The 26440-nt window shown below is 40.5% G+C and overlaps 1 protein-coding gene across 1 annotated transcript in view; it reads right to left on the bottom strand.

Moving 5' to 3' along the window:
• Positions 1 to 239: 239 nt before the first annotated feature.
• The window catches only part of INSC (INSC spindle orientation adaptor protein), a 150861-nt gene continuing 124660 nt past the window's right edge, over positions 240 to 26440 (bottom strand). Inside the window, exons 9-12 of the mRNA XM_065402628.1 lie at positions 11111 to 11177; positions 4465 to 4620; positions 3816 to 3892; positions 240 to 368 (exon numbers count right to left, since the gene is read on the bottom strand). Coding sequence (XP_065258700.1) covers positions 240 to 368; positions 3816 to 3892; positions 4465 to 4620; positions 11111 to 11177 — 429 coding nt within the window. The remainder of the gene's footprint in view (positions 369 to 3815; positions 3893 to 4464; positions 4621 to 11110; positions 11178 to 26440) is intronic.

Here is a 26440-nt window from a genome sequence, read left to right as displayed (position 1 = left end):
AGTTATAATAATAATTTTCTGATCTGTTGACATGTCCATAAGTATTGAAGAAAAAACAGGGGGAGGGGGAAGGATTACTTGCTCAAACCACTGATATAAGATTGCTTTTTCTGTTTCTTTTCCTCTACATACCAGACTTTAATAGTTTTTAAATAAATTAATCATAAAAATAATATTGTTAGAACTACATCATTCTGCATGTGTTAGTTTGATTGCTTTTGGAGGCTATATTTAGTCATTTATACAAAGCTCTCTTCCATATTTGTGCACAGCAAAAAGGAATCCACAAGTCTAGGCTTTACCAACTGCTGGAAATCTGAATCCTCAAGGCCATCGGGACTCATAACTGCTAGTCTTCGTAAGGCTGCCTGTCAGAAACAATGACAGTACAATTAAGGATTAGTAAATTCTTCACTTTGAGTCCATAACATACAGTGCCTACCGATAACGGTCAACACGTGAAACTGATCCCTGTGCACAGGGCCAACATAGGGACTATGTACTAGACTCAATTGTCCACTCATCCAGTTAAATCTCCCTCTCAATTTGATTATGAAACTGTTCTTTTGAATGTATTACACTGAGTGCATGACCTGTTGTGTGACCTTTGGCAAGTCATTTCACTTTCTGTATCTTTGTTTCCCCTCCCTATTGACAGCCAGTAACCCACTGGGCATCAATCATTTTGTGAAATATATGTATAGATATTTAAGGAGTTGTGAGACTGTACTGAATATTATGGTCTTAAGGCTGATAACCAGGAGCTGACATGTCTCAGACTGGTTCGTTTCAAGCAGAAGGTAACAGACACTTCTCTCTCTGTTCATGTATATATTGGGCATTGTACGCAGGGGTGAAAGTAACTTAAAGGACTTACTGGTGCACAGGTTGGCTGGGGTCCTGGGCAAGGTGGGGTGGGCGGCTCTGGGCCCCTGGAAGGGGCAGGGCCTCAGGTGGAAGGGGCGGGGCTGGAGCCAGACTCCCCCAGCCAGCCCTTCAGCGCTGTCTAGCCTGGGCCACCCGGGGCACCAGCAGTGATTTAAAGGGCCCAGGGCTCCAGCTGCTGCCAGGAGCCCTGGGCCCTTTTAAATCGCCGGGCCCTGGGGCAGCTGCCCATTCCCTCCCCCACATACACACAAGTCAGCGGCCCTGCCGGTACATTGCTTTAACATCGGCTGTGTACCGGCGGCCACTTTCTTACCCGTATGCCATACTGGCCCATACCTCTGATTGTATGTCACACTGGATGCCTGTTTGCACAGTGAGCCAAATGCTCACCAAGAGATTGTGAAATCTTCAAGAGAGGAAACTTACAGGATGAAATAAATAGCATGAGGGGATCCTCTTTACGAGTAAATACAATGGATTGTTGTGGTATATCAGGATGTGCAGAAATACACCCTGGAACTTTCACTCAGGAGTAAGCTAATAGCATGTTTGTCTTATGAATGGAGGTCATGGCCAATTTGGCTGTAAGACACAAAGGACTTTGGGTGAGATTTCTCTACATGAGAAAAGAGCACCTACTTAATTAAGTCTAGGTTTTAGAATGCATGTTATGGTTTTGTTTTATATGTAACTATCTGTTTCCAATACTTGTACTTGCTGTCACTTGAATCTCTATCCTTAGTTAATAAACTTCTACTTGTTTTCACTATAACCATAGCTAAATGCTGTGTGTTAAGTGGAGTGGCGAGCTGAGGCAAACTGTGACTACTGTGAGTATCCAGTGGACCAGGGGCGGGGCACTCCAGAGAAACACTCAGCAGACTCAGGGGTCGGAGTGTGCCTATCACCAACAGGCAGAGTGGCCAGTGGAACTGGGGAGCTGACCCCCAGCAGGCATAGACAAGGCTTCCTCACACTAAAGCCAGGTGATAGAAAGGTGCCTCAGAACCCTGGGTACCCCAGGGAGCGTGACAAAGCCTTATTGAAGAACCAGCCCTTGCATTTAGATGTGAACATGGTCTAGTTGGAACTCAGTCTGCTCTTGTCCTCTAAGGCATTCCATAGTCATGTTTATCTCACTGAAGGTGCCCTGCCCCCATGCACAAGAGTCTTATTCTGCACTTTGACAGTACACATTCTGGCTTCATAATTACTGAATAAGAGAGCTGACGGTATTGAACCCTGTGGCATTCAATATGGAAACACTCTTTGTGAGGAGAAGTATGTCTCTGTCAGGATTCATTCTGATCTATCTTAGAGGAATGAATGAAGCTAACATAGAGCTGGCTTTTCCTTCTCCTGACAGGTCCCGTAAGCAGCACTCTACAGAATCAGTGGCAGTAAGGAGGTCCAGTAATATCTATTATACACAAAAACTATATTAAAGAAAAGTTAAAGTTGCCAAGTCAAGCACTCAAAAGGGGTCTTGTAGAAAAAAATAGTACATGATCATGTAATTAAAAACCATATTATAATGCCTGCACACCAGGGCGCTGTTTAAGATTGTACATGCAACTTTAAATTTTGGCATTTCCTAACTTTTAAGTACTTGACTTTGCAACCTTAAACGTTCTTTAAAGATACTTTTTGTGTGTGATTTTCTGGGTTTTTAAACAAGCAAACTGAAAATACAGAAATTCCATCATGTGGAATCATACTGGCCCCTAGAGGCATCATCATCAGAGTTCAATCCTTTAGATCCACTGCCCAGACTTCTGGCACTTGAGCTAATAAAGTAACTGATAGTAGTAGCAAATTGTCATCCCTTACATATACAAGTGACTAGTGGGGGATGAGACACACTTTGAGGATTTCATGGATATGTGTCGACAGCAGAGGAAGGTTCAGACTCAGGAATCTTGGGTTCAATTCCTGGTGATGGAAAGGAATGTACTCTAGTTCATACAGAGCCTTCTGCTCTCTTCCTCACAAGCCTGGTCCATTGTGTCCACATCCTCTCCAGCCTGCCCCTGTGCCAATCCTGTCTCTCCAACCCCTGGGACTCCTCATCCCACTTGCAATCTCTTTGTCCAATCAGTATCAATTTTCCACCCCTTCAGGCTCCTCCCAAATAGTTAAACTTTAGCTAAGTTATAAGCACCTGAAAACAGGTCTTATGATGGAAAGTGTCGGGCAACCTTGACTATAGGCTTTGCTACCAGCTCCACTTATGATGGAGGTTTGAACTCTAGCCAAAGGAAGTCAGAGCCAGGAAAAAGCATTGTCTTTGCACCATGTCCTGTTCCAATGCCTGACTGTGAGTGATCTAGGAAACTGGAGGAGGTTAGAAGCCATTGGATGAGTTTTAAAATACAATTAGAATCAACCAACTCCCAGTGTGGAATTAAATAGGTCATGACTGTAACTTCACTGAGGATGAAGATGACACAAACCTGCTAGCCAAATCTTCCAGGTCCTCTCATTCCCAGGGACAGTAAGTCAGCCCATCGAGCTCCTCTGGCCAGAGCAGAGCTCCCTTCCTCACCCTTCTGGTCCCAGCCAGGAACTGACCTGTGCAAGCCCTACAGTTCCTTTTATTTGAGCCCGCTAGGCTCTGATTGACTGCTTCTGTGCAGCCTTTCTAGACAGCCCTAGAGGACCCACCTTCATTTTTCCTTTCCTGGGGGGTGGACTGTGGGGCCTCAAGCAGGGGGCCTTGAAGGGACTGGTACACCCCATCATGGTGTGCGAATCTTGATTTTAATGGGAATTAAGGTACTCAGCACTGGGCCTAAGATGGGAAGGGGATGAGTCTGACATGTAATTAAGTAACACAAGTTTGTTGTAACACACATTGAAATCCCACTGAAACGAAGGGGATTTCTGCGTTTTTCAGGAGAGCTAAAGGATGGCTTAAGTGCACCTACCAGACAAGCCACTAGAACAGAATCACTGTTATTTCTTTCAGCGGGTGATCTGCAGAGTTCTATAAGGCGAGGAATACCTAAAAGTGTAAAAAAGAATGAAGATAAACAATGTTTGTTGTTATCGAAAACTCGCCATTTTTACCCTCTGCTGCTCTTTTACAATGAATAGAGCTGACCTAAAAAAAATCCTTCCTATCCATCATCCCCCAACTCCCCAAAACAGACAATTTTTAAATTTGAAAAATCTGGTCCCTACTGTCTCTCTTTGCTGGAGGATCCTACTAGTCACATGTGTGTGAGGTTTTAAGTTGAGGAGAGAGTAGATGCTGCATCTTCAAGTGTCACAGCGTCAGCTAGTCACTGTAAAAGCTCTGTATCCCCTCCATCCCTAGCTATGTGTAGGAGGAAGCTGCACCTCAGTTTCCACTGAAAAATTAGCCATAGATTCATTTAGCACATTCTCCGCATCTACTGTCAGGACAGACTGTGCAGGGAACCTTGTGGTCTGTAGAGAGCAACCATTAACAAGTGATATAAGAGAGCCTCTCTCCTTGCTAAACCAGCAAAAGCCTCTGCTGCCCTAGTCTCAGCAGGAAGTCATTCTCTCCATATTTTACAGTCTGCCACTAGGTTAGCATTAAATTCTTACAGCCGAGTTTTATGGCTGCATGTGCCACTTCAGGATCTCGGCTGAGCCGTGCCAGAGTAACTGCAGATTTCTGCTGAACTCGCTCACAAGCAGTGACTTCTGCTGAATTCCCAGAAGATGATCTTTCAAAGAGCATTTCCATTAAAAGCTGAACGCCTACAAAGAAATGAAAGTTGCTGTTAGTATCTCTCCCAGAAAACAAAAACTTCTATACAAGAAAGTAGTTTAAAAGCGAAGCAAGCTGAATAATGACACACAACTGCAACAGATGATTTTGCTGTTCAGAATATAGGCACAATCTGTATCTACGCAAAAACATATGTTGTCTACAGAAAGCTAGAAAACATATGGAACCAGCAAATACATGCACATTTCCCCCTCTTCTCTCCAGATTGTTCTAGTACAGATTGACATCTGGATTTTAGACTGACCTATCACATCTGGCTCAAAATCCATGGCAAGGCTTTTAGTTCTTAGTTACATTTAACTTCTAATTCAAGATAAACCTATATGCAGGGGCCGGAAGTACATTAGAAGATCTTTCAGGAAACATGTATAACATGTAACATGTACTAACATGTATGTAACTTTCCTTTCCTGCTCATATGTTTTAAAACACCTTTTTAATGTTTCAATTTAATCAAGGCTAATAGACTGAATTCTCAATTCAAATACATTTGTATGTTTCCCATGGACTTCAATGACACAGACATGGATGTGAAAGAAGATATTCATCTCATGTTTTAGTTGTTGCATTCTCAGTAAAGTTTTATGCTTCAGTTTATTCATCCAAAAAACTCCAAGATATGTGCCTTGGTTTCCAACTGTTATAACATGACATTATAACTACTGTAATATTTACCATTATTTTAAATTTCCACTAATCAAATCTATTTTGCTGGGCTAGTGTCAAGCTAAAAGCCTCTATGAAGTTATTAGCTCACCCATTGACTGATGTTAAGCTCAAAGCCTTTGTGAAATTACTAGCTAAGTACCTTTACTTTGCCAGTTTGATGTTACGTGCACAGGCCCCAGTGCTTATGGCTCAGCAACATTAGCTTGTTAGGCTTCTGTGAAGGCTCAGGATTTTGTGAAGTTATTGGGTCAGCACATCTAATCTGCTGGTCTGTGGCCATGGCTAGTTTTGGCGGGATTCAATTTAAATTGATAGATATCGGTAAACGTCAATTTCAGCTGACACACTGAAATGGACTAAAAAAATAATCTCTCTGTAACAGTGAGAGGGAGTGCAACCTCCCTCCTGCACCATGAGCCTGCAGACATTGGGTGTCACTAGCCCTGTGGCACTGCAGGCAGTCCTCAGCAGCCCTGCTCTCACAGCTCCATTCTTTCACCAACTGGGAATGCCGGGGGATCTCTGCTCTACCAGGACAAGTCTTCCCCGCATCTTGTGCCTGTGGGGATCAGATGTCAGATGCTCTGCAGCCCTGCTGTCAGTTCTGGGAACCCCCAACAACCCTTCTGTCAGTACTGTTCTAACCCCAACCCCACTCCTGCCTTAATTTCCTGCAACTGTAAAAAAAACTTAAAACAAAAAAGTAAAAAAAAAATTAAAATAGATATTAAATGTTAAATTCTGCCAATGTAGTCATGGCACAGGCTGCTGTGAGGTGTCTGGTTCAGTATCTTTAGCTTGCTGAACTAATGTTATTGCAGAGGACACTGAGGATACGGACTCAGGATTTCCAGTTTGCTGGCCTGATACCATGGGAAAGGATGCAGTGAGGTCACAGGCTCATCACCTCTAGCTTGGTGGTCTGATGCCAAAACACAAACCTCTTACCAACATCTCATCCAATGTCTTGTGCAGGGAGGAGATGCTCAGATTGGGAGGCAGCTCCTCTGTGCTCCCCTCTAAAGATTAGGCTCCTTTAAGGTGTTTCAAGTTGAGCACAGATTCACTAGTCACTTTTTGACTAGTTGGGGCACACATGTACAGATGTATACATGCACACACACACGCACACAGGGCAAGGTTGTCACTTTAAGGCATTTTACCCAATTTTGCAGGCTTTGGGCTGCACAGTGTTCCCTGTTACACTGCGATTGCTGCAAGTTCGTGCTATATTCTGTTACTAGGGAGGCATGCACACGGCACCATGTCCAGGTAGCTCTGTTGGCTAGTGCAGAGGGAGCAGGTTCATAGCCTTATCCTTGCACAACCCCAATAGACATCTCATACCACCAGCCAAGCTAGACTCCTCTGTCCTGGTGCTTTGGGGGAGATGGATCCTTCACAGAAGTGCAAGGGAAAGGAAAATTATTTGTGTACTCTTCCTCTATGTACCTTGTATAATGTGTGTCTCGATACTACACTGATGGCCACCCTGTAAATATCTGTAACAATAATACAATCAAAACAGCAATGAAGCAGCTACTGTACTCAATTAGATGTTTTGATGACCCATCAGCTCCCTGGACACATACACACAGTAAGAGGAAAAAAAGATTCCTTGCAGCCCCTAGACTTCTAATGAACTAGATTACAGGGGAGATCCCACTGGGGCACTAGTAACATAGTTATCTATAACTAAAACATAAAATATCACACTGCCAGTATATCTAGAGCAAAACACCCTAAGTATAAGTCTTACAGGTATCATGATACCTTTTAAAACAGGACATAATGATTAAGAGATGAGAGCAACAGCCAGATTATTAAAATTATATCATCCACAAAACCTACCCTTTCAGTACAAAAACATCAGAGGGGGAAGATAGATAGATAGATAGATAGATAGATAGATAGATAGATAGATAGATAGATACTATGCCAAAAACATTTTAAAAGGGGATATGAAGCCCCTTTTCCATTCCAATTAAATACCATTACAACTGAACTCCCATTAGTTTAATAGAGCAAGGATTTCACTCAGAATGTCAACAATCTGTACACTTCTGTCTATGTATTTATTGTTACCTATATCTGTAATTTAATATTATGGTCATATTTTATTGTTATATTTTTGTTAGAACATTTACGCAATTAACAAAAATATTAATTGCTTCCAATTAGCTAAAGAATCAGAGCTAGAAACCAAAGTTGAGAAGAGAGCCCAACCAAGAGCTTCCAGTTCCAAAAGCTCTTCTCTCATCAGTATCTCTGGTTTCTAACCAACTGCTAATTGTTACCATATTACACAGACATAGGAAACTATTATGCACAAGTTGGCTCTCACCCCTTTTCACAAGCCTAGAGGCAGCTGCCTTGATCTGAGTTTCCAACAAGAGGGAAATATGCAGACTTTATTGTACCACAAACACACTTTGGTTAATTAAGTCTAAGTTTTACATGGACATGTGCCAGGACTAAAATGATCACTTACTTGCATCTTCTCACTGGCTAAGAGGGAGGGCTAGATGGCACCGTGTGCTAATACATTAACATTTTAACACTCTGCGTCTGGGTCCAAATAAGGTTTATTCATCACAAATGAAGTGAACATGTGTGGTCTCAACTTAGACTATAGTGGATGTTCATGCACATCCCCAAACTGCCGCACAATTTATTGAAACCTGCAGTGTCAATTCAGCAAGGACCTGATCCTGTAAGGTGCTAGGTGCCCTCCACTCCAACTGGGCTTGATTCTCCTTTCTCACTCATTTGGCATTGGTGTAACTCCATTGACTTCCATAAAGTTCCTCTTGATTTACACCAATCTGAGTGAGAAGAGAATCAGACCAAATGTCTTCAGTGGCAGTGGAGAGTGCTCATCACTTCTCAGAGGACTCAGCACCTTGTAGGATTTGATCCTACGAGGAGCAGACTGGAATAGTGGGTGTATTATAGCTAAAGATGAAGCTGTAATAATAAACTGTTTAGAGGATGCCTAATTGAAAATACATGAACTTACACACAGCATGACCCTACACAGACTTTTGCCTAATATATAGTGTAATCAATATACAATACAATATACAATAAGGCAGCTTTACTTCACACACTCTCTCTCTCTCACACACACCTGACACAAACACACAAAAGTAAGGAAATGAAAACCTAAGCCTCCTATGTGTCCATGGACCCTATTGAATCCAGGTTAGTTTGTGCCAATCCTCCATCAGTCAGGTCTGTGTGCATAACACTTTCAGCTATAACATGAGAAACGACTAAAAATTACCCTAAATCTAATTATATTTAGCAAACAGACCACTTCATCATTTCTCCTCAGAATCCACTTCTCCAAAGTTTTGTGTAAACAAAAAATGATTTTAAGAGTATTGGTCAACACTGAAAAAGTAGGTCTGCTAAAGAAATGTTTCAGCCACAACTCAAATTCAAACCCTCTCTATTAAAAACATATTATGCAAAACCAAACAAAACTTCATGGGACAGAAAAAGCTGTGTGAAACGTCACTGACTAGCCATCTACTTTTAGAGATCAACAGGAATTTATGCCCCATTTTAAGATCATATAATCGTAATTATAGAGCTGCTACCAGGTGCCTCCCTAAAATCAGTTAGATCTCCTATTTCCTTATCCGCAGGACTGTTCTCCTGCCCTTACAGTCTCCTATAATACCTTGTTGTTGTTTTTTTACCCTTTCCTCATCTGTCAGGTTTTCTAAACCGTTTATCATACTTGTTGACTCTGCCCATTTGTCCACATCTTTCCTAAAGTGTAATTCCCAGAACTGGACACAGTACTCCTGCGGAGGCTTTAGCAGGACAATTACCTTCTGTGTCTTAAATATGACAATACACCTCAGAATGATATTAGCCTTTTTTGCAACTGCAACACATTTTTGACTCATTCAATTTGTGATCCACTAATGCCCCCAGATCCTTTTCAACAGTAATACTGCCTAGCCTATTCCCCCATCTTGTAATTGGGCATTTGATTTTTCCTTCTTAATGGAAGCACTTTGTTAAATTTCTTCTTGTTAAATTCAGACCAATTCTCCAATTTTGAATTCTAATCCTGTCTTCCAAAGTATTTGCAACCATTCCCAGCTTGGTGTCATCTACAATTTTTATAAGCATATTCTCCAAGTCATTAATGAAAATATTGACTAGTACTGGACCCAAGACTGATCCCTGTTGCACCCCAATAGATATCCCTCCCAGTTTGACAGCAAACCATTAACTACTTTTTGAGTAGTCTTTCCACCAGTTGTGCATCCATCTTATAGTAATTTCCTCTAGACCACATTTCCTTAGTTTGCTTATGAGAGAATGTCATGTGGGACTGTCAAAAGCCTTACTAAAAATCAAGAAGAACAGGAGAGATATCAAATCTACTGCTTCCACCCTATCTCTAGGCCAGTAAACCTGTCATAGAAGGAAATTAAGTTGGTGTGGAATGATTTGTCCTTGACAAATCTATGCTGGCTATTTCTTATAACGCTATAATCCTCTAGGTGCATACAACTTGATTGTTTAATAAGTTGTTCTAGTATCTTTCCAAGTATCAAAGTTAGGCAGACTGATCTAATTCCCTGGGTCCTCTTTGTTCCACTTTTTAAAGGCAGGCCCTATTTTTGCCTTTCTCCAGTCCTCTGGGACCTCACCCATCCTCCAGGAGTTCTCCAAAAAAAAAAAAAAAACTAATGGTCCTGAGACTGCTTCAGCTAGTTCTTTAAGTATCGTAACTACTTCATTTCATCAGGGCCTGCTGACTTGAATGTATCCAACTTATATAAATAGTCTTTAACCTGTTCTTTCCTCATTTTGGCTTACGTTCCTTCCTCATTTTTCTTAACATTAATTGCACTGGAGTATCTAGTCACAATTAACCTTTTTAGTGGAGACTGACGCAAAACAGGCATTAGACCCCTAAGTCTTTTTGATATCACTTAGTAACTTTCCTTCCCCACTAAGTATACCTACCATTATCCCTTACATTTTCTTCCCATGGGACCTTGCCTACTAGTTCTCTGAGTTTGTTAGTCTGCTTTTTTAAAAATCCATTGTCCTTATTCTGCTGCGCTTTCTTTAGAATAATGAAATCTATCATTTCATGATGACTTTCACCCAAACTGCCTCCCACCTTCAGATTTGCAATCAATTCCTCCCTGTTGGTCAGAATCAAATCTAAAATGTACACTTCCCAAATAATGAAGTTTTGCCAAAAATATCATTAAAGGGCTATGGGAAAGCATTGCTTCTGCTGTTTGTACATTTTGGAGCAGTAATGTCTTATTATAGCATTATACAGTTTGAATGAAACAATGCAGGATGCTAATGTACAAAGCTCAATACATAGATGATGTAATCTGATGTCTTCTCAAACATCTTAAGTCTTAATTTACGGAAACAAATGTTACTATCAAAATGCTTCAGATTGCCTCAACATACATCTGTGAGTAATGATGTGAACTATAAATATTAAATCAGAAGGATGGCTATGTATCTGAAGTCTTCTAAATCATGTTGTAGAATGACAGCGTATTTCAATTATAAGGCCATTCTGAGACCTCACTTTGTATCCCTCATCAACCTGTATTGGCCAGCAGGTGCAGATTCCACAAAGAATTATAGCAAACAACAGGCTTCATTTGCATTGGATCGCATCTGTAGATCATGTTGCCCTGTGATTAACACAGGTCACCTCTCAAGCTCTCTCCTTTTCTCACATGCATTCCATACATACAGATACAGCATTAACTCAGCTCAAATACATACCATTTCCTTGAATTATTTCTGAAGCACACTGGTCCAGCACAGACATGTTTGCTAATATTGTCACAACCTGCATTAATGAAAGAGTGGAACATAAAATATAATGTTACAATTCAGAAATGATAAATATACTCACTATTTCATATACTAAATAAGATAGTATAACCAGAACAATAAAAAACTATCCTTGTGTGCTAACATTTTATTATCACTTCTCCATACTCTGAGGTTGCTTCAACTTACACTCAGCTGTTAATAACATTCAAGAGTTGCTGGAGTGTAGTGGACTCCAATTATGTCTCCTTTCCCCCAGCCGTGCCACCAACATGTACTGGGGGTTGCCAGATGGAGGTTGTGGATCCATTACTCCTACAGCAGAGGATTTCCTTGGTGGTAAGATTTGCATGCTTTATGGAAGTCCCTTTATGCTGCTAAATCCTCATAAAGGGCTGAAGGGCTACAAACCATTGAGCCTCTCACAGTCTTCATTTAGGTACAAATCCTGAATTCCATACTCAAATTCAGACACAACTCCCATTGAGTAAGTACTGAGAACTTCAGTGTATATCCAAGCAATACTACTACTTAGAAATTAGTTTTAATCTTCAAAGCAATGATAGAAACACTGATTAATCCTCAGAACCCCTTCCAAAATCTCCTTGGAAGGTTGGTATTTTGGGCCCTGATTCTGGAAAGCATACCTATTCAAGGACAACACATAAGTAGGATTTAGCACACACTCAAGTGTTGTCCTGAACAGAGATGGACTTAAACACATGCTTAAATGTTTTCCTGAATTGGTGCCACAGTCACATTTTTCAGCTGAGGAAACAAATTAAGGACCTAGGAGTTGTGGGTCTTCAGTGCTTCTCAATCAGGTATTCACACCCTACACCTTATTGTAATAATCTTTATGCAAAATATGCCTCGGGAGGCATCATTTAAAAACTGATAACACTGATTAATATTCTTGTGTAAAGTATGTACAAAATTCATATTAAGAGTTCTGAACATAAACTGAATTTATGACTACAATGCGTTTACCAGACAAGTCTGGGGAGTGAGTAAACCGGTTTCTCAAAGACAAAGGAAAAGTTAATGCCTCTTTCCAGGTGTCAAAGTTGATTAGCTATCACCTGGCAAGTGGCCATTCTTTGGCAAGGAAGAGAGGCTGGAACAGAGAGATCTGCATTTTAGCAATCAACAACATGGAACCTCTTTTGCCACAAGACTCCATGTCTCCAGCTTCACAGCTGGAATGAACTTTATCTAGGATAGCCCTCAGAAAATGCCTTTCAGAGGATGACTAGACTATAAAACTGAGGTGCAAAAACACCCAAAGCTATTGCTCCCTATCTCTCTCTTTCACCTAAGAACACAAAGGAAGCAGCCCTTTGACTTTGCATGGGAATTCTGATCTGAGAGTTTGGGTCATCAATGTTGGTGGGAATATGTGGTAAGGATTTTTTACCTTGAGCCAAATCTAACTTTTTAAAGTTTTAGCTACTAGAAAGCATTTTATCCTTATTTCTCTTGTAATCAATTCTGACTTTAATACCTTATACTTGCACATACTTAAAATCTCTATGTAGTTAAATAAACTTTTTTTTTAAATATCAAAACTAATCTAGTGTTGTAGTTAAACCAAACTGTTAGGGTAACTCCAGTTAAAGTAGCAAACTGTTGAATGTTGACTGTTTACAGGGACAACAGACCTCTAATATCTGAACTGCCCTGGAGAGGGCTGTACAGTGCAGATACAGGTTTGGGGGAAATTTGAGAACTGGGAGTGCATTGGGTCACCCTGCAAGTAGCAACCAAAGCTGGTGGAAGCCAGAATGTGACTGGAGTGTTGCTGACAGACTGCTGGGGTCAGAACTACTGGACCAGGGCTGTAGCTATACATAGACACTCGTATGTGACCTGCATCCTGTTTGTGAGAGGCCCAGGTTGGGAGCTACAACAGCAAAACATTGTGAAGCACCCATGCTTTCAGGGCAGGTGCTGACAACCCTCACTGGTATGGATTGCACCCTGGAATGTGACAGAAATTAGGGACCTGATTGGAAGAACTGCTGAGCAATCACAATAGGAGTTGTGGTCTTCAGTGCTTCTCAAAATCAGGTCCAAAGCAATTTGTCTTTGGCCATACAATAACTCATCGATAGAGGTTGGATTAGAACTCAGAAACAGCTAGCTCCTAATCCCACACTCCTAGCTCCTAATCCACTATACTATACTGGTTTTGTTGATGCAGTGCTTCAGGGTCACATGCAAAGATATTGTTATTTAACATTCACATAACTCCCTGCATATCTTGCTGCATGCAAAGAACCATACATGTTGTTGACATTACTGTGTAAAGGGATTGTGAATAACCGTTATTATATGTAAATTCCAAAACAAAACAAATAAATAATTGCATTAAAAGCATTTTTTTCGTCTTTTTTTCCTTATTCTAGCTTGATGATGTTGATCTGCTTGAGGAATAATGGAGGGAAGGAGGATACATTTGGCTAACAGCTTTTGGTTGTAGGATTTGTGTTCGCAAACAAACAAACTTCCTTGACAGATGTAAGCAAGCATGAGAACAAATTACCATTAATGTTGATCTCAACTCTGCCATTATAGTAACAAAGGTGACTAATTTTTGGTGCTCTGACAGAAAGGTCTTCCACTTTCCAAGGCAGTGTTACAGTGTCATCTCTCTGAATAAATTCACTTACTTAGAATGCAAATGAGCTGCTGAATCTCTAAAGAGTGACAGGTAGAAAAATGGAAACTCAATATATGTCTAGGTATTTATTCCATGTTAATTATTAACAGAGTTTCAAGCAGCGTGTATATATTTTTTCATTCTAAATTATATCCTGTTAATGAAAATGACTTCCTCTATGCAGAGTCAGTACCCCATGTGGCTCTCTAAGTGATAGATGAATTCAATTAACCACAATTTGAATACACGCCAATTATTTCACGTCTTCAAGTTATTTTATCTAATAAGTATTTTTATATGTAAAAATGTGTTGTGTATCTTTCTATACAAGAAATTATTTGAGTGAGGAGTGTATTTGGGCTCAATCAAGACAGCGCTGCTTTCCTTGATTATACAGTACTGCATATTTTCGTGAGATATTTATGCACTGGACAAAATGGGTTAAATTACTCCTGTGTAGAGGGACAGAGGGTCCTGTGGCACCTTTAAGACTAACAGAAGTATTGGAGCATAAGCTTTCGTGGGTGAATGCCCACTTCATCAGACGCAAGTCTTGCGTCTGATGAAGTGGGCATTCACCCACGAAAGCTTAGTCTTAAAGGTGCCACAGGACCCTCTGTTGCTTTTTACAGATTCAGACTAACACGGCTACCCCTCTGATACTTGACACCTGTGTAGAGGGTTATGCAGAGGCTTATGCATCACTCAGGCCCAACTAAAGCCTTATTTTGAGATCTTAAGTAGGTCTTAAAGGCACTTAAGCTTTAGAGTAAAGACCAAACTATGAATCTTCAACTTAACTGTTATTTCCATCTTAACATATAGACGTGAAATCCAGAAGCCCACCAAAGGTCCAGACAGACCAAAGCCCACCAAAGGTCTAACCGTCTTTGAAAGGAAAGGCCTTTGAAAAATACTAGGTATTATACAAAATTAATTTATAACAAATAAAAAGACGTGTCATAGAATGCCACAACTCTTTATCATGAAAGTTTTCCAGAAAAAGAAGATGGAAATATCTTGGACATGTGTTAAGCGTGAAGCCAGAGCACCTAGGATGGCAGGCGTGCCATTGGGCAGCTGGAAGAACATGACAAAGGGGCCAACTGAAAAAAAATCTCTTCATTAAAACACTAGCCAGAAAGGGAAAAGTTACAGGAATTAACATCATAAGAGAACATGCAAGAATGGTGCAGGATAGACAGGGATGGTGGTGCCTTGTTTATGCTCTAAGCACCATCTGACAGCATGAGAAGAATTCCGATTATTTCACTCAAAGTGAGCAGAATTTTTCAGTGGAAAAATGAGTCATACCTTTTTGTAATGTAAACTACATACACAAGCAACATAGAATACAGATTAACTGGGAGAAGACACTACTCTAAGTGTTTGTACTTATTCTTATATAGCATATACTTATTGGGAGCATATACTTATTGGGATTACCAGTTTAGTATAAGTACAACTCCTATCTCTCACAGCAAGATTCATACAATGGAGAGACTCTGTAATGCAGGCCAAAGTCCAAGGACAATGTAAACACTAAAAATGGACTCTCCGGACGAAAACACAATTCTATCTGTAGACGAAGCCTAATTATCATCATTTTGAGGAAAATGCTCCTCTTTTTCACAGACTCATAGAAATGTAGGGCTGGAAGGGACCTCAAGAAGTCATCAAGTCCAGCCTCCTGCGCTGAGATAGGATCAAGTAAACCCTGACAAATCCAGCCTTTTCTTAAAAACATCCAATGAGGGGGATTCCACAATCTCCCCGGGAAGCGTATTCCAGAGTTTAACTACTCTTATAGTTAGGAAGTTTTTTCTAATATCTAACCTAAATCTCCTTTGCTGCAAATCTGAAATTTGTCTGGATCCTTTAGCAACCAATGAATTCTGTGTCATAGGACAGTACAAGATTAGGAGACCTATGAAAACGGAACACAGACCGCATTCTCACTATCTGCCAGTGCTCAAGATCTATAGGACCATTGGGAAAGTCACAGCTCAAGCCAATCAGGATTTCCAGTACTGCAGTGTAATTCCTAGACATAATATCTCTAGGAAAGCTGTCAATAAACATAGCAACCTCAACCATAAGGTGTCAGGGAAGGTTAGTGGCCACAAAATACACTGTTTGCTCATTGGCCTTAGAATACTCCCATGTCTAGAGGAAGCCACATTTCTCTGAACCTTTTTTGGACTCTCTCGATAGGAGGAACCGAATCACTCACAGAATCAAAGGATTGATAATGGAATAGATGCACCATTTCACCTCAGAGTCACCAGTTAAAATCCAGTCCAGTGCTGTTGTGACTGGAAGCTGTTACTACCCAATGTAACAATGTAATTGGGGGGAGGGATAGCTCAGTGGTTTGAGCATTGGCCTGCTAAACCCGGGGTTGTGAGTTCAATCCTTGCGGGGGCCACTTAGGGATTTGGGGCAAAATCAGTACTTGGTCCTGCTAGTGAAGGCAGGGGGCTGGACTCAATGACCTTTCAAGGTCCCTTCAAGTTCTAGGAGATGGGATATCTCCATTTATGTTTTTTTGTTTGTTTTTAATGGCTATCCAGTGGTCTATGCTGAGTTCATGAAAAGGCAGCTGCATCAACAAATCCTCTACCACAATTGATAGCAACAATACCCTTATTAGCATTAGCATTCTCTGCAAAGAGGCCATGAATATGCAGGGAAAGAAAACCATCTCAACTCCTAGTTGTGGGCCTTCCAGATAAAGGCTGGGGCATATTGGTGGAGCAGAGTGTGAGAGCTTGCATTATCACTTCCCAGTAAGTCGTTCTTTGGTGACTAAAGATGTACACTCAAGTCCTTAGACAAATCTACATTCATTTCCAGACCAAAGTAACTGGGTTGTGTTTTGCATAAACTTCAGGTAATCCAGCACCCAAGACGCTTGTCTTTCCCCCTCAATCCCCCTCACCCCCTTACTATAGATACAAGTTAAATTTTTAGTGATGGGTGCAACACATACATGCAAAAACACATCTTCACAATCATTGCTGCAGCAGCTAAAAATGTTATCTGAATTTTTAATAGATCACCAAGAGTACACTTGCCATAGTATGGATTTTAGAGCAAAACACAATAAAAAGAACTAAAAAGAACAGGAAAAAAAAAGACCAATACTCTCTCTCATTGGCTCAGGAACCATTATTCTGTATCAAATTCTCTCACTGTTGGGAAAACCAACTCATCTTCCATAGAATAGCAGGAAAAAAATGAATTATTTATATACTTCCTGGTAGAGAGAAAATCAGCAGCAGTTTTTGGATATTTGAAAAGTAACTTAAGGATTTCAAGTGGAATTTATCTTTGCTCAGAATTTTTGTGGTTTTATAGCATATCACCATTACAGCAGTGGAGGGCTGATATCAAGAACAACCATCTAGCTCCCAGTAACGCTCTACCCAGTGTAAACAGGTATCTGACATTCTTCAATAAGCATCAGAGGGGTAGCCGTGTTAGTCTGGATCTGTAAAAAGCAACAGAGAGTCCTGTGGCACCTTTAAGACTAACAGATGTATTGGAGCATGAGCTTTCGTGGGTGAATGCCCACTTCGTCAGATGCATGTGACATGCTCCAATACATCTGTTAGTCTTAAAGGTGCCACAGGACTCTCTGTTGCTTCAATAAGCATGTAACAATTGCACTACATTGCCCACAAAGTACTAGCCACAACAATAAATCATAGATTGGGTAAGCGTCTGGGGAGAGGATTTAAGACAAATCTCTTAAAATGATACTTCCTGTTCCCTATGAGGCTCTAAATTACGCTGGGGAGTGTGAAGTGGCACCCAGAGAGCAGGATCAGGGAAAGGGAAAGGTGGTTTACAGCCACATCTCCACTGGGCCCAAGACCTGCTCCTCAATTCCTAAATTTCAGCCAACTTCACACTTCATCAATTCCTTAGAAGTATTCGAGTATCCAAACGCTAGGATTCTCATTACCATTGTACCTACACATGATGCAAATCATATTTGTTTCTTTCTTATCAGTAGTTGGTATTTTAATGAGTAGTAGCAGTTACAGTACATGCTCAGATTTAGGGATGGGCAAAGTAGCTCGGATAAGATAAGAATCAAGTCAAACTAGAACTGAACCAAAAAAAAAAAAAAAGTGAGGTTTGAAGCCAATGGGTTACCCTGCTTTGGGATTTTCAAACACACCTCTGAATTGCCTGGTTTGGGCTGGAAGCAGAAGTACTAAAATACCCTGAGAAAGGCTATTTCCATGCTGTAGCAATGCTACCTACACTAGGAATTTCTGGAAATTTCTAGAGACCCTCTCTCAGGTGATTTCCAGCTTTTCAAATGGAACAGACTGGGATAAGCACAAGAAGAATCTGAATAAGCATCCCAGCTTCTGGAAGATTATCCAAACCTCTGAAGCTTTTTACATCCATCTATCACTAATTTTGATTGGAAACTATTTCTGAAGGGCTCATAGTTCAGAAAGAAACTTGACTTCACCTGGCAACTTAGTATTTCAGGCCAAATTTGATTTAAATCAGTTCTGCCATTTTTAAGTTCTAGAAGTAGAAAGAAAAGAAAAGAAATAAAGAAAAGGGGAAAAAAGAAAGAGAAACAGGTTTTGTGGTTTAAGATTCTTTTTGATGCTCCTATAAATCAAAAGCAGCTTCATGTTTCAAAATGAAATTTGGAAGCCATTAGTCTACAAATTGAATAAAGACCTTCGGGTGCTTTTTTTTCCTTAAAACCAATTTAAACAGTTAAAATATTGAGGTAAGAACAGCAAGTAATCCACATGTGCCGTTAACTACTGTTCATATTGTATTGTTCTTTGCATTTATTAACAGTCTCTCTTTGGTCAAAAATGCAGTCTTTATAGTGTCTCTTCTGATGTATTTCCCCCTGTTGTATTTGCTATGCATACCTCAGCTTCAACAGCTGAAACACTTTACTTTAGCTCAGAATCACAGTGGCAGGCAACAGGAAGCTATGTGAGCCTCCACCTCAAGATATTGTCTCAAAATACTGATACAGTCATTAACTTTAGGGATCATTTAACAATTACTTCACACAGACATAATGGTGATGGGCACCCTAGAAATACAGATCAGACTGATAGATAAACTGATCAGCAAGTATTTGTACCACTACATGAAATAAGAGTTGTTCAAGTATGTGTCACAGGCTATCAACTACTGAATGAGATTCTCATTTAGTTCTAATACTATGGGGCTATGCCTTGGTGCAGGGGAATCAAAATTTTACTTGTTATCGTGAAATTATAATGGTGTGGTCTACAGCACAATGACAATCACAGAATCAGTGAGACATAATGAACATGGAGACCCACCATGCCACTTTTACAGAGACACCTTTCAGACTAGAACTTTAAGCACTTCCCTTAAAGGTCCTGATCCAAAGCACTTAGGTACAGGAATAGTTCCATTGACGCCAATGGGATTCCTCACATGCTTAAGGTTATGTGAGTTAATGCTTTGCTAAATTGAGGCCTAAAAGCTAATTTTCAGAGATGCTGAGCACTCAGAACTCTGGGTGCTTAGCACCACTGAAAAAAACAGGCTCTAAACAAATGTATTAGTGACTTAGGAGGTCTGCAATGTATTTTTAAAACTCTATGGGAAGTCTCTTCTCTTTAAATCTTACATAGCTTAATAATAAATATATGTTTCATATCTTTACAATTGTTGCCACATCACATTAGTCTTATGGATTTATAAAATTCACCTCTCAATATCTCACAGCGCATATACAAAATCTAATACAGTGGTTCCCAAACCAGGGTTCGTGAACCCCTGGGGGTTTGCAAAATGTTACAGGGGGTTCTTGGAAAAAAATTCCCTAATGGTGGACAGAGCTGTCCCTAGGGACCCCGGGCAGCACGGGGCCAGCAGCCCAGACTCACTGGACTTCCACGAGCTAAGCAGATCAAAGCAAGCAGATCTATCACACAGAGGAGATTTAAACTTCAAGACTCCTTATAAGAAATGGAAAGGGAATTGGATATTTTTTGCTGTTTTTAAAATTAAATAGGCAGCTAGTATTGTGTTGTTTTTTTAATTATTATGAAGAACAAGTTTAAGCTTTGTTGTAATGTGCATTGTTTGCCTGGACTGCTCAAGACCTGAATGCTTGTGTAGGAGGAACTCTTTGAGTTGGCTTCTTAAATACCTTCATGATGTTTCACATCCTTGATGAAACATAGAAGCCTTGTCTTATAACAGCCTTATTCAAAGTGATACAAGCTACGAAAGTGAGATATTGGAAGAGTGTCGCCATTTTCATAATGTAATAAAAATACTGTAATGATAAATAATAATAAATAATAAATAGTGTGTAATATGCATGTCATAAAAACAAATTTTATATTTCCCAGATCACTGCTTTTATAATTTATACTCAGATAAAGGAGAAAATCCCTGGAAATATTCATTTTTAGGAGGGGGTTCGCGAGACTTGACATTTTAGTGAAAGGGGTTCACAGGTTGTTGAAGTTTGGGAACCACTGATCTAATAGAAACCATCTACATTTACAAGAACCTCACAGATAGATATAAGAACCAGCTAGACAGATATTTCGCCTACATTTTTTAGTTTTAATATTAATAATTTGCAGCATTTGTAACATTACAGATTATGTCATCTGACAGTAAACAAAAACTGCTTTCTGCTTTCAAAACAGAGGAGTTTTTAGCCCCCCAAAAAGAATAGCCTAACCAACCACAAACTCCGACTGAATTTGTAAAAGATGAACTCCCCTTTTTGTCTTTTTTGTGGTCTGGTTGACACTGAAATATGGAATGATGTTAAATCATGTTTTCTTAGAGACAGTGGTACATTACAGAAATAAAACACTTCTGGGAAATCAATCTTCTGTGAAGAAAAGATTGACTGAAATTTGAAGAAACTATAAAGTTAGTTAAGGGTCTTTAAAGAAATTTTCATCAGATATCTTGAATGGAGAAGTATCAGCTTGAAGAAATTATATTGCAAGGAGACCGTAACCACAAAAGACTATGATAATGTGTCTTGTTTTAAATAACAAATGTTGATTTATTAGCATGTTTAACTAATAGTGAACAAAGGTACCAAACAGTATTTGCGTTATAGCTAGGACCAGATTAAAAATTCATTTACAGTCTAAAAAGGCAATGAAAAGTGAATGTCCTCATTGTAAACCCAAAGTGTGTCAAAAGGAATAAATAGCCAGAAGGTTTGTTTACTGTTTGGGAAAACTCAGTCCACAATGGAGACTAAAGGCTACCTAGCGGAGGTGATGTGTGGGACACGCGCGGTCAGGTGCCCCACAGAGCTGCTGTTTGGCTTTTACTAAGCATGCTCACATAGACTGAGCATCTCAGTAACATCTGCTGAAACCGCTGCCCTCTCTCTGCCCCCCGACTATCAGCAGTTACGGGACAGTTCTGCTGCCAAGAAATTCCAGCTATCAGAAACAGTGAAGATGCTAGCAAGGGAAAGATGAAGAAATAGAAGGAGAATGGACAGGCATTAGAGGGCAATATAGGTACATTTCGGGACCCAGTGGAATAAAGGATATCCTCACAGTTGTGACCTGCTCTTCAATGATCAGTATCCTCATTTTGTCGGTCTTGCCCTGTAGAGGTGAGAGGCATGATCTTTGTTGTTACTAAGGTCACCATGTTTCATAAACTTTTACTGATACTGCTGATATAAGTAGAAAAATTCAAGCTCAAAATGAAAATGACCAAATCATTAAACTGAGTGGCAAAGAAGATCAATATGGAACTGCTAATCTTCTTAGTTAATTACTCCTTTAAGGCTGATTCATCGCTAAGTAAAATTAATTTCTGCTACACATTATGAGTGTGCATATTGTTTCACTTAAATGAATCAAATAAAGATAAGCCAGAGAGAGTTTGCAAAGTTCCAGACACCCGTCTGCAGAGATAAAGGCATGTCTGGCCACTTGCAAGAAGCAATATGGAGTTTATTAGATTTCTTTATTTCCGTATGTAAATTAAAAACATCAAAGCAAAATCAACCTACCTGGAGGCAGCAAATGGAGAGCTTTCCCCCCCCCCCCCTCATAGGCTGACAGCAGAGATCAGACTTATGGAGCAAGACCTTTTAGACAATTAAGAGGTGCATCAAGTGTCCTAAGAAACCTCTAAAGAACAGGAGTGAACTTCCTCTGGTACTATATGAAGGAAGAAGATTCAATACTATATGAACCAGCACCACATGTTTGGTATTCAGGACACAACATAGGATGGGGATCCCTTTCCCTTCTTCCCTGTTCTTTTAGGTCTGGCAGCAGCACCCAGCTGTGTGTATGATGGTCATTTTCTTTCTACTATCTTACTGGTTAGTAACGGGCAATGTCACAGCAGCAGTTGGAGACAGGAGATGTTGTGGCAGATGGTCTCAGGGAGATGCAAGAGGAATTCTTCTGGGAACCATAAAATTCAGCATGAGGGGTTGAGACAAAATAAACATCTGACCTCTGGAGTAAAGGAGACACTGAATACTTCTATTTACTCATATTCTTCCACACACGATATCAATATTTTAAAGAATTAAATGACACAGGACTAGCCTGTAACTAGGACTGGAAGACAGTGTACAGGTGTAGAAATCCCCCTTACTTGCCTACCTAGGCTACCTGGACTTTTCGTCTGAGTGACTAGAAGTAAGCATGGTGCGTGCATGCTTACTCCCTCCCTGGAGAAGGTGGGCAGGGGAATGGAGCGCGGGCAGAGCCAAGCCTCTCAATTGCTGGCCAGAGTAGCTGAGTGAGTGGGAGTAATAATTTATTGGTGTCTATACCAGCAGTAAATTACTACTCTGCTGGGAGCAAGAAAAATGCAGGAGTGGAATTGTGACTCAGGGAGGGACTAGGGAATTTGCAGAGTTTATACAGCACCTGGTGCTGACAGCAGTGCCTGAGGTCACCACCTAGCCATATGTTGTGATATTTATTTAGAGGGAAAAGGTGCCGTGAAATATCAAAACTCCGCAGCAGTTTGACATCTATTATATTGTTTGAAATCTATTTTTATTGTTTCCTGCCAGACTGAAGAGAACCAGAAGGAAGAATACTCTTACGTATTTGTGTCTGCATTGTTTTCGGTCTTACAAATTTATAACTACTCTAAAACCCATAGCCTATCTTTATCATTTCCAGTTTCTATAGCAGACAAGTAGCTGCACTTTCTGCATCAGCTGACAACGTGGCAGGCAAGGGCAGAGTCAGCATGCAGTAATAATAAATAAAAACTGCAACAATCATATAGCATTTTCCATCCATAGATGCTATACATCAATGAGTAAATACTGTTTGCCCCACTTTACAGATGGTGAAAGAAAAGCACAGAGAAGTTAAATTATTAGCCCAAGGTGACATCAAATAAATGGCAGAGTCAGGAATAGATCCCAGGGCTGAAATTCTGGCCCTAGTGAAGTCAATGGAAGTTTTGTGATTGATTTCAATGGGGCCAGGATTTTGCCCCAGGTCTTCTGATTCTGTCTGGTGCCTTATCCACTGCAACATGCTGCCTGTCTTGCATGCTTCTAACTCCCAAGTACTGGACCAAAGGCTCGACATAATGATCATTTTGGCTGAGAAAGGACTGAGAAAGGAGCCCTGGAGTTTATGTCTCCATTATTTTGACTCCACTATGCTTGTCAAAGCTGATTTTCACACACAATTATATTCTTACATAAGTTTCTCATGGAGTGTCAAAACATAGTTATCTGCCTCTTTTTCCAATGTTCAAATAACCTAATTTGGCACGGAAGTGCAGAGATGAGAGGGTGTATTTAAAAAAAGGGGGGTAGCTCCTGCGGGGAAGTTATTATGGTCTCTTAGAGAAAACTAATTAGGATACAAGTAATATAATGGCATTGCTAGAGTTCCCCTGACTTGTGGCCTTGCTCTTATTTTTATATCTATTATTGGCAACCATTGCTTCTTGTTTAATTTCCTAAGTATTTTGTGGAATTTAATTACCATAATTTATCATATTTTTCTTTGTTATTAGACACCAGAGATTACCTCACCACTCACTATGCAGCAAGGCATATGAATTCGTTTTCTTAATGTGAGTCCTGTCACTAGTATAAGTGACAGTGTCATGCCAGAATGTTTAGTGTATTATATTATCCAGTCACAGAACATATTTGGACTACTCTGGGTAAAGGAACTTTTAACCACAGATAGGCTGTGTGAAGTACTAAGCAGTAGTAGAAAATGGGACATCAAAAACCAAAAGTCATAAAAGCAAGAAAGTTCAGATCTAGCTGTAATTTTTATGTAGCCTCTCATTAACAGAAAGCGTTTAAGAGATCTTCGGTACATAACTTTTACCACCCCAGTGTACAAGGGTAGGTGCATACTACCAAGTACTTATGCACAGTGTATGACAGGATATTGGCATTCAGAGAGAACGTGGCTGATCATATGCTTAAACATAGACTTTAATTTTGTCAGAAGGATTGATCACCTCCCTGCTTTTGATCATAAAAGGAATGGGGGGGGAAGCTATGGTCTGCTGGACTGAATACAGCCTGGGAGAGTTAGGAGACCTGGTTTCTGTTCCTTACTATGCTACTAGCTGGCTGTGTGACACTGAGCAAGTGACTTAGCCCAAAATGTTAAAACATGGATGTCTCAAGTAGGGCAGGAGCTCTTCCTTCCTACCCCTGGTCCTTCTCTAGCAGAGACACTGCACTAGTGGTTGTGATGCAGCAGGGCAGGGGATCTTTTCTCCTGTCTCAGCTAGGACCCCAATAAGACACCACACCATCAGAGGCAGCAAGGGCAGGGGGAGACCTTTGTTTCTTGCCCCCACCTTTTCTCTGCCAGCAGCACCAAAGCCTTAGGGTGGAGATAAAGTCTTCATGGCCTCCATTCCCCCTGCACCATTTTATCTTGTTCTCCCTGCACGATTTTTGACATAGTCCTGTCAAACTGAAGTGGAAGGACACCAAATACGGAGTACAGTGCTTCATTGCCCAAATTCCTCCACCTCAAGTCCCCTGTTCTTAATAATTCTCAGGCAAACATATCCATGGACCCATGCTGGCTTCCAAGTACGAGGCCATCTGGTCAGCAGCTTGAGAAAAAGCTGGTAAGCCACCTACCTGATGATACTGAGCAGAACCTAGATAAGGAGTCTTCAGGAAGAATGAACCAGCTGATATTCAAGAAGCTCTGATTATAAAAAAGAATTTCTGATGCAGTAATAAAGGGTGGGATTTTCAAGGGATCCTAATTGAGTTAGGCACTCAACTCCTACTGGCTTTCATTGGGAGCTAGGCACTTAACTCTTAGACCCCTTTGAAAACCTCATCCTACAGGCCTTGATCAAAATGTAACATCTGCCTCTCCTCTACTTTTGACCCTAAAATTACTGGGGGAGGGGGTTTACCCCTAAGGGCAACACAACAGGAAAGCTTAATAAATGCCCTGAGTGAGTGGTGGAGGAGGCAGAAAAAATGATCTAGAAACTAGAGGAAGAGAGGCTATGATTTCATCAAAGCCTGCAACGTCTCCAGCAAGGAGCTGCAAAAATGGGAAAACATCAGGATTATGTGGAAAAAAGGAGGAACAGCTAATTAACTATGGGTCTCCAGGACTGAGTCAAAGGCCCTCCCCCATCCCATAAACATTTGGGGAACACGGCTTACTGAGGTATTAAACCAGGAATGCAAACATAACTGCTTTAAAATTGATGGTTCACTGCACATTAAGTCTTTGTCCCCCTGGATAACGAAAGACCAAAAGCTGTTAGACTGTAGTTCCACAACTTCACGGGTAAGGTGAGAATGCTAGTATCACTGAGGAGACAAGACAAGTGGGAATTCAGAAGGAACAGATTTTATTTTATATTTTTCTCCCCATGTACGGAATGAAAGGAGTCCCTGAGCCACAAAAGTTTCAATTACACCTTCCTGTATCTGACAGTGCTAAAGATTCATGAAGGCAGCATGATGCATACATTCCACAAATGCAGCAGAGTACCAGCTTTCTCTGACAGGAGGAGGTTGAGGTCCCTGAACATGAAGAAACTTGATACTTAATACAGATACCGATGACTTTTTAGTAACACCAATGCCAATTTTATAACTGTTCTTAATGAAAAGGTAGACGCTAATGCATACAATCTCTCTTGTTCTTACTGGAGAGGTGCAGTAGTTTTCTTTCTCCTTCTTAATGTAATGCTTTACCCTGCTTCTAGTTTTGGGATGAGAGAAAGAGGGAATTTTGTTGTGAGTGGTGGGATGGATCAACTTCTGCATAGCTCCTGACTGGATACCTGTGAACCAGTCCTTTGGGTCCCAGGAAATGGTTTCTTCTTGGCATCCCCTGATAGTTGTGGGAAAATGCGGTTTTTTGATCTATGGAGCTTTCTTATGAGACAGGAGTGGAGACCTGTTTTGTGCTTCTTAATACTTTAAACTGAATATGCAAAGGTATATGTAGGTGACTTCTTACCTACATGAGTTACCTAGGTTTATACCTGCAAAGATCTGGGGCCCTTCACTTACAAAGTGTTTTCTAATGGCACAAAATGATCTAAAGATATTCTATCATCCTGGAAGTTATCCATGCCCCTCTAAAATG

The sequence above is a fragment of the Emys orbicularis genome, chromosome 4, assembly GCF_028017835.1.
Source record: "Emys orbicularis isolate rEmyOrb1 chromosome 4, rEmyOrb1.hap1, whole genome shotgun sequence".
Taxonomy (NCBI): domain Eukaryota; kingdom Metazoa; phylum Chordata; order Testudines; family Emydidae; genus Emys; species Emys orbicularis.
This window is presented reverse-complemented; position numbering and strand designations above follow the sequence as displayed.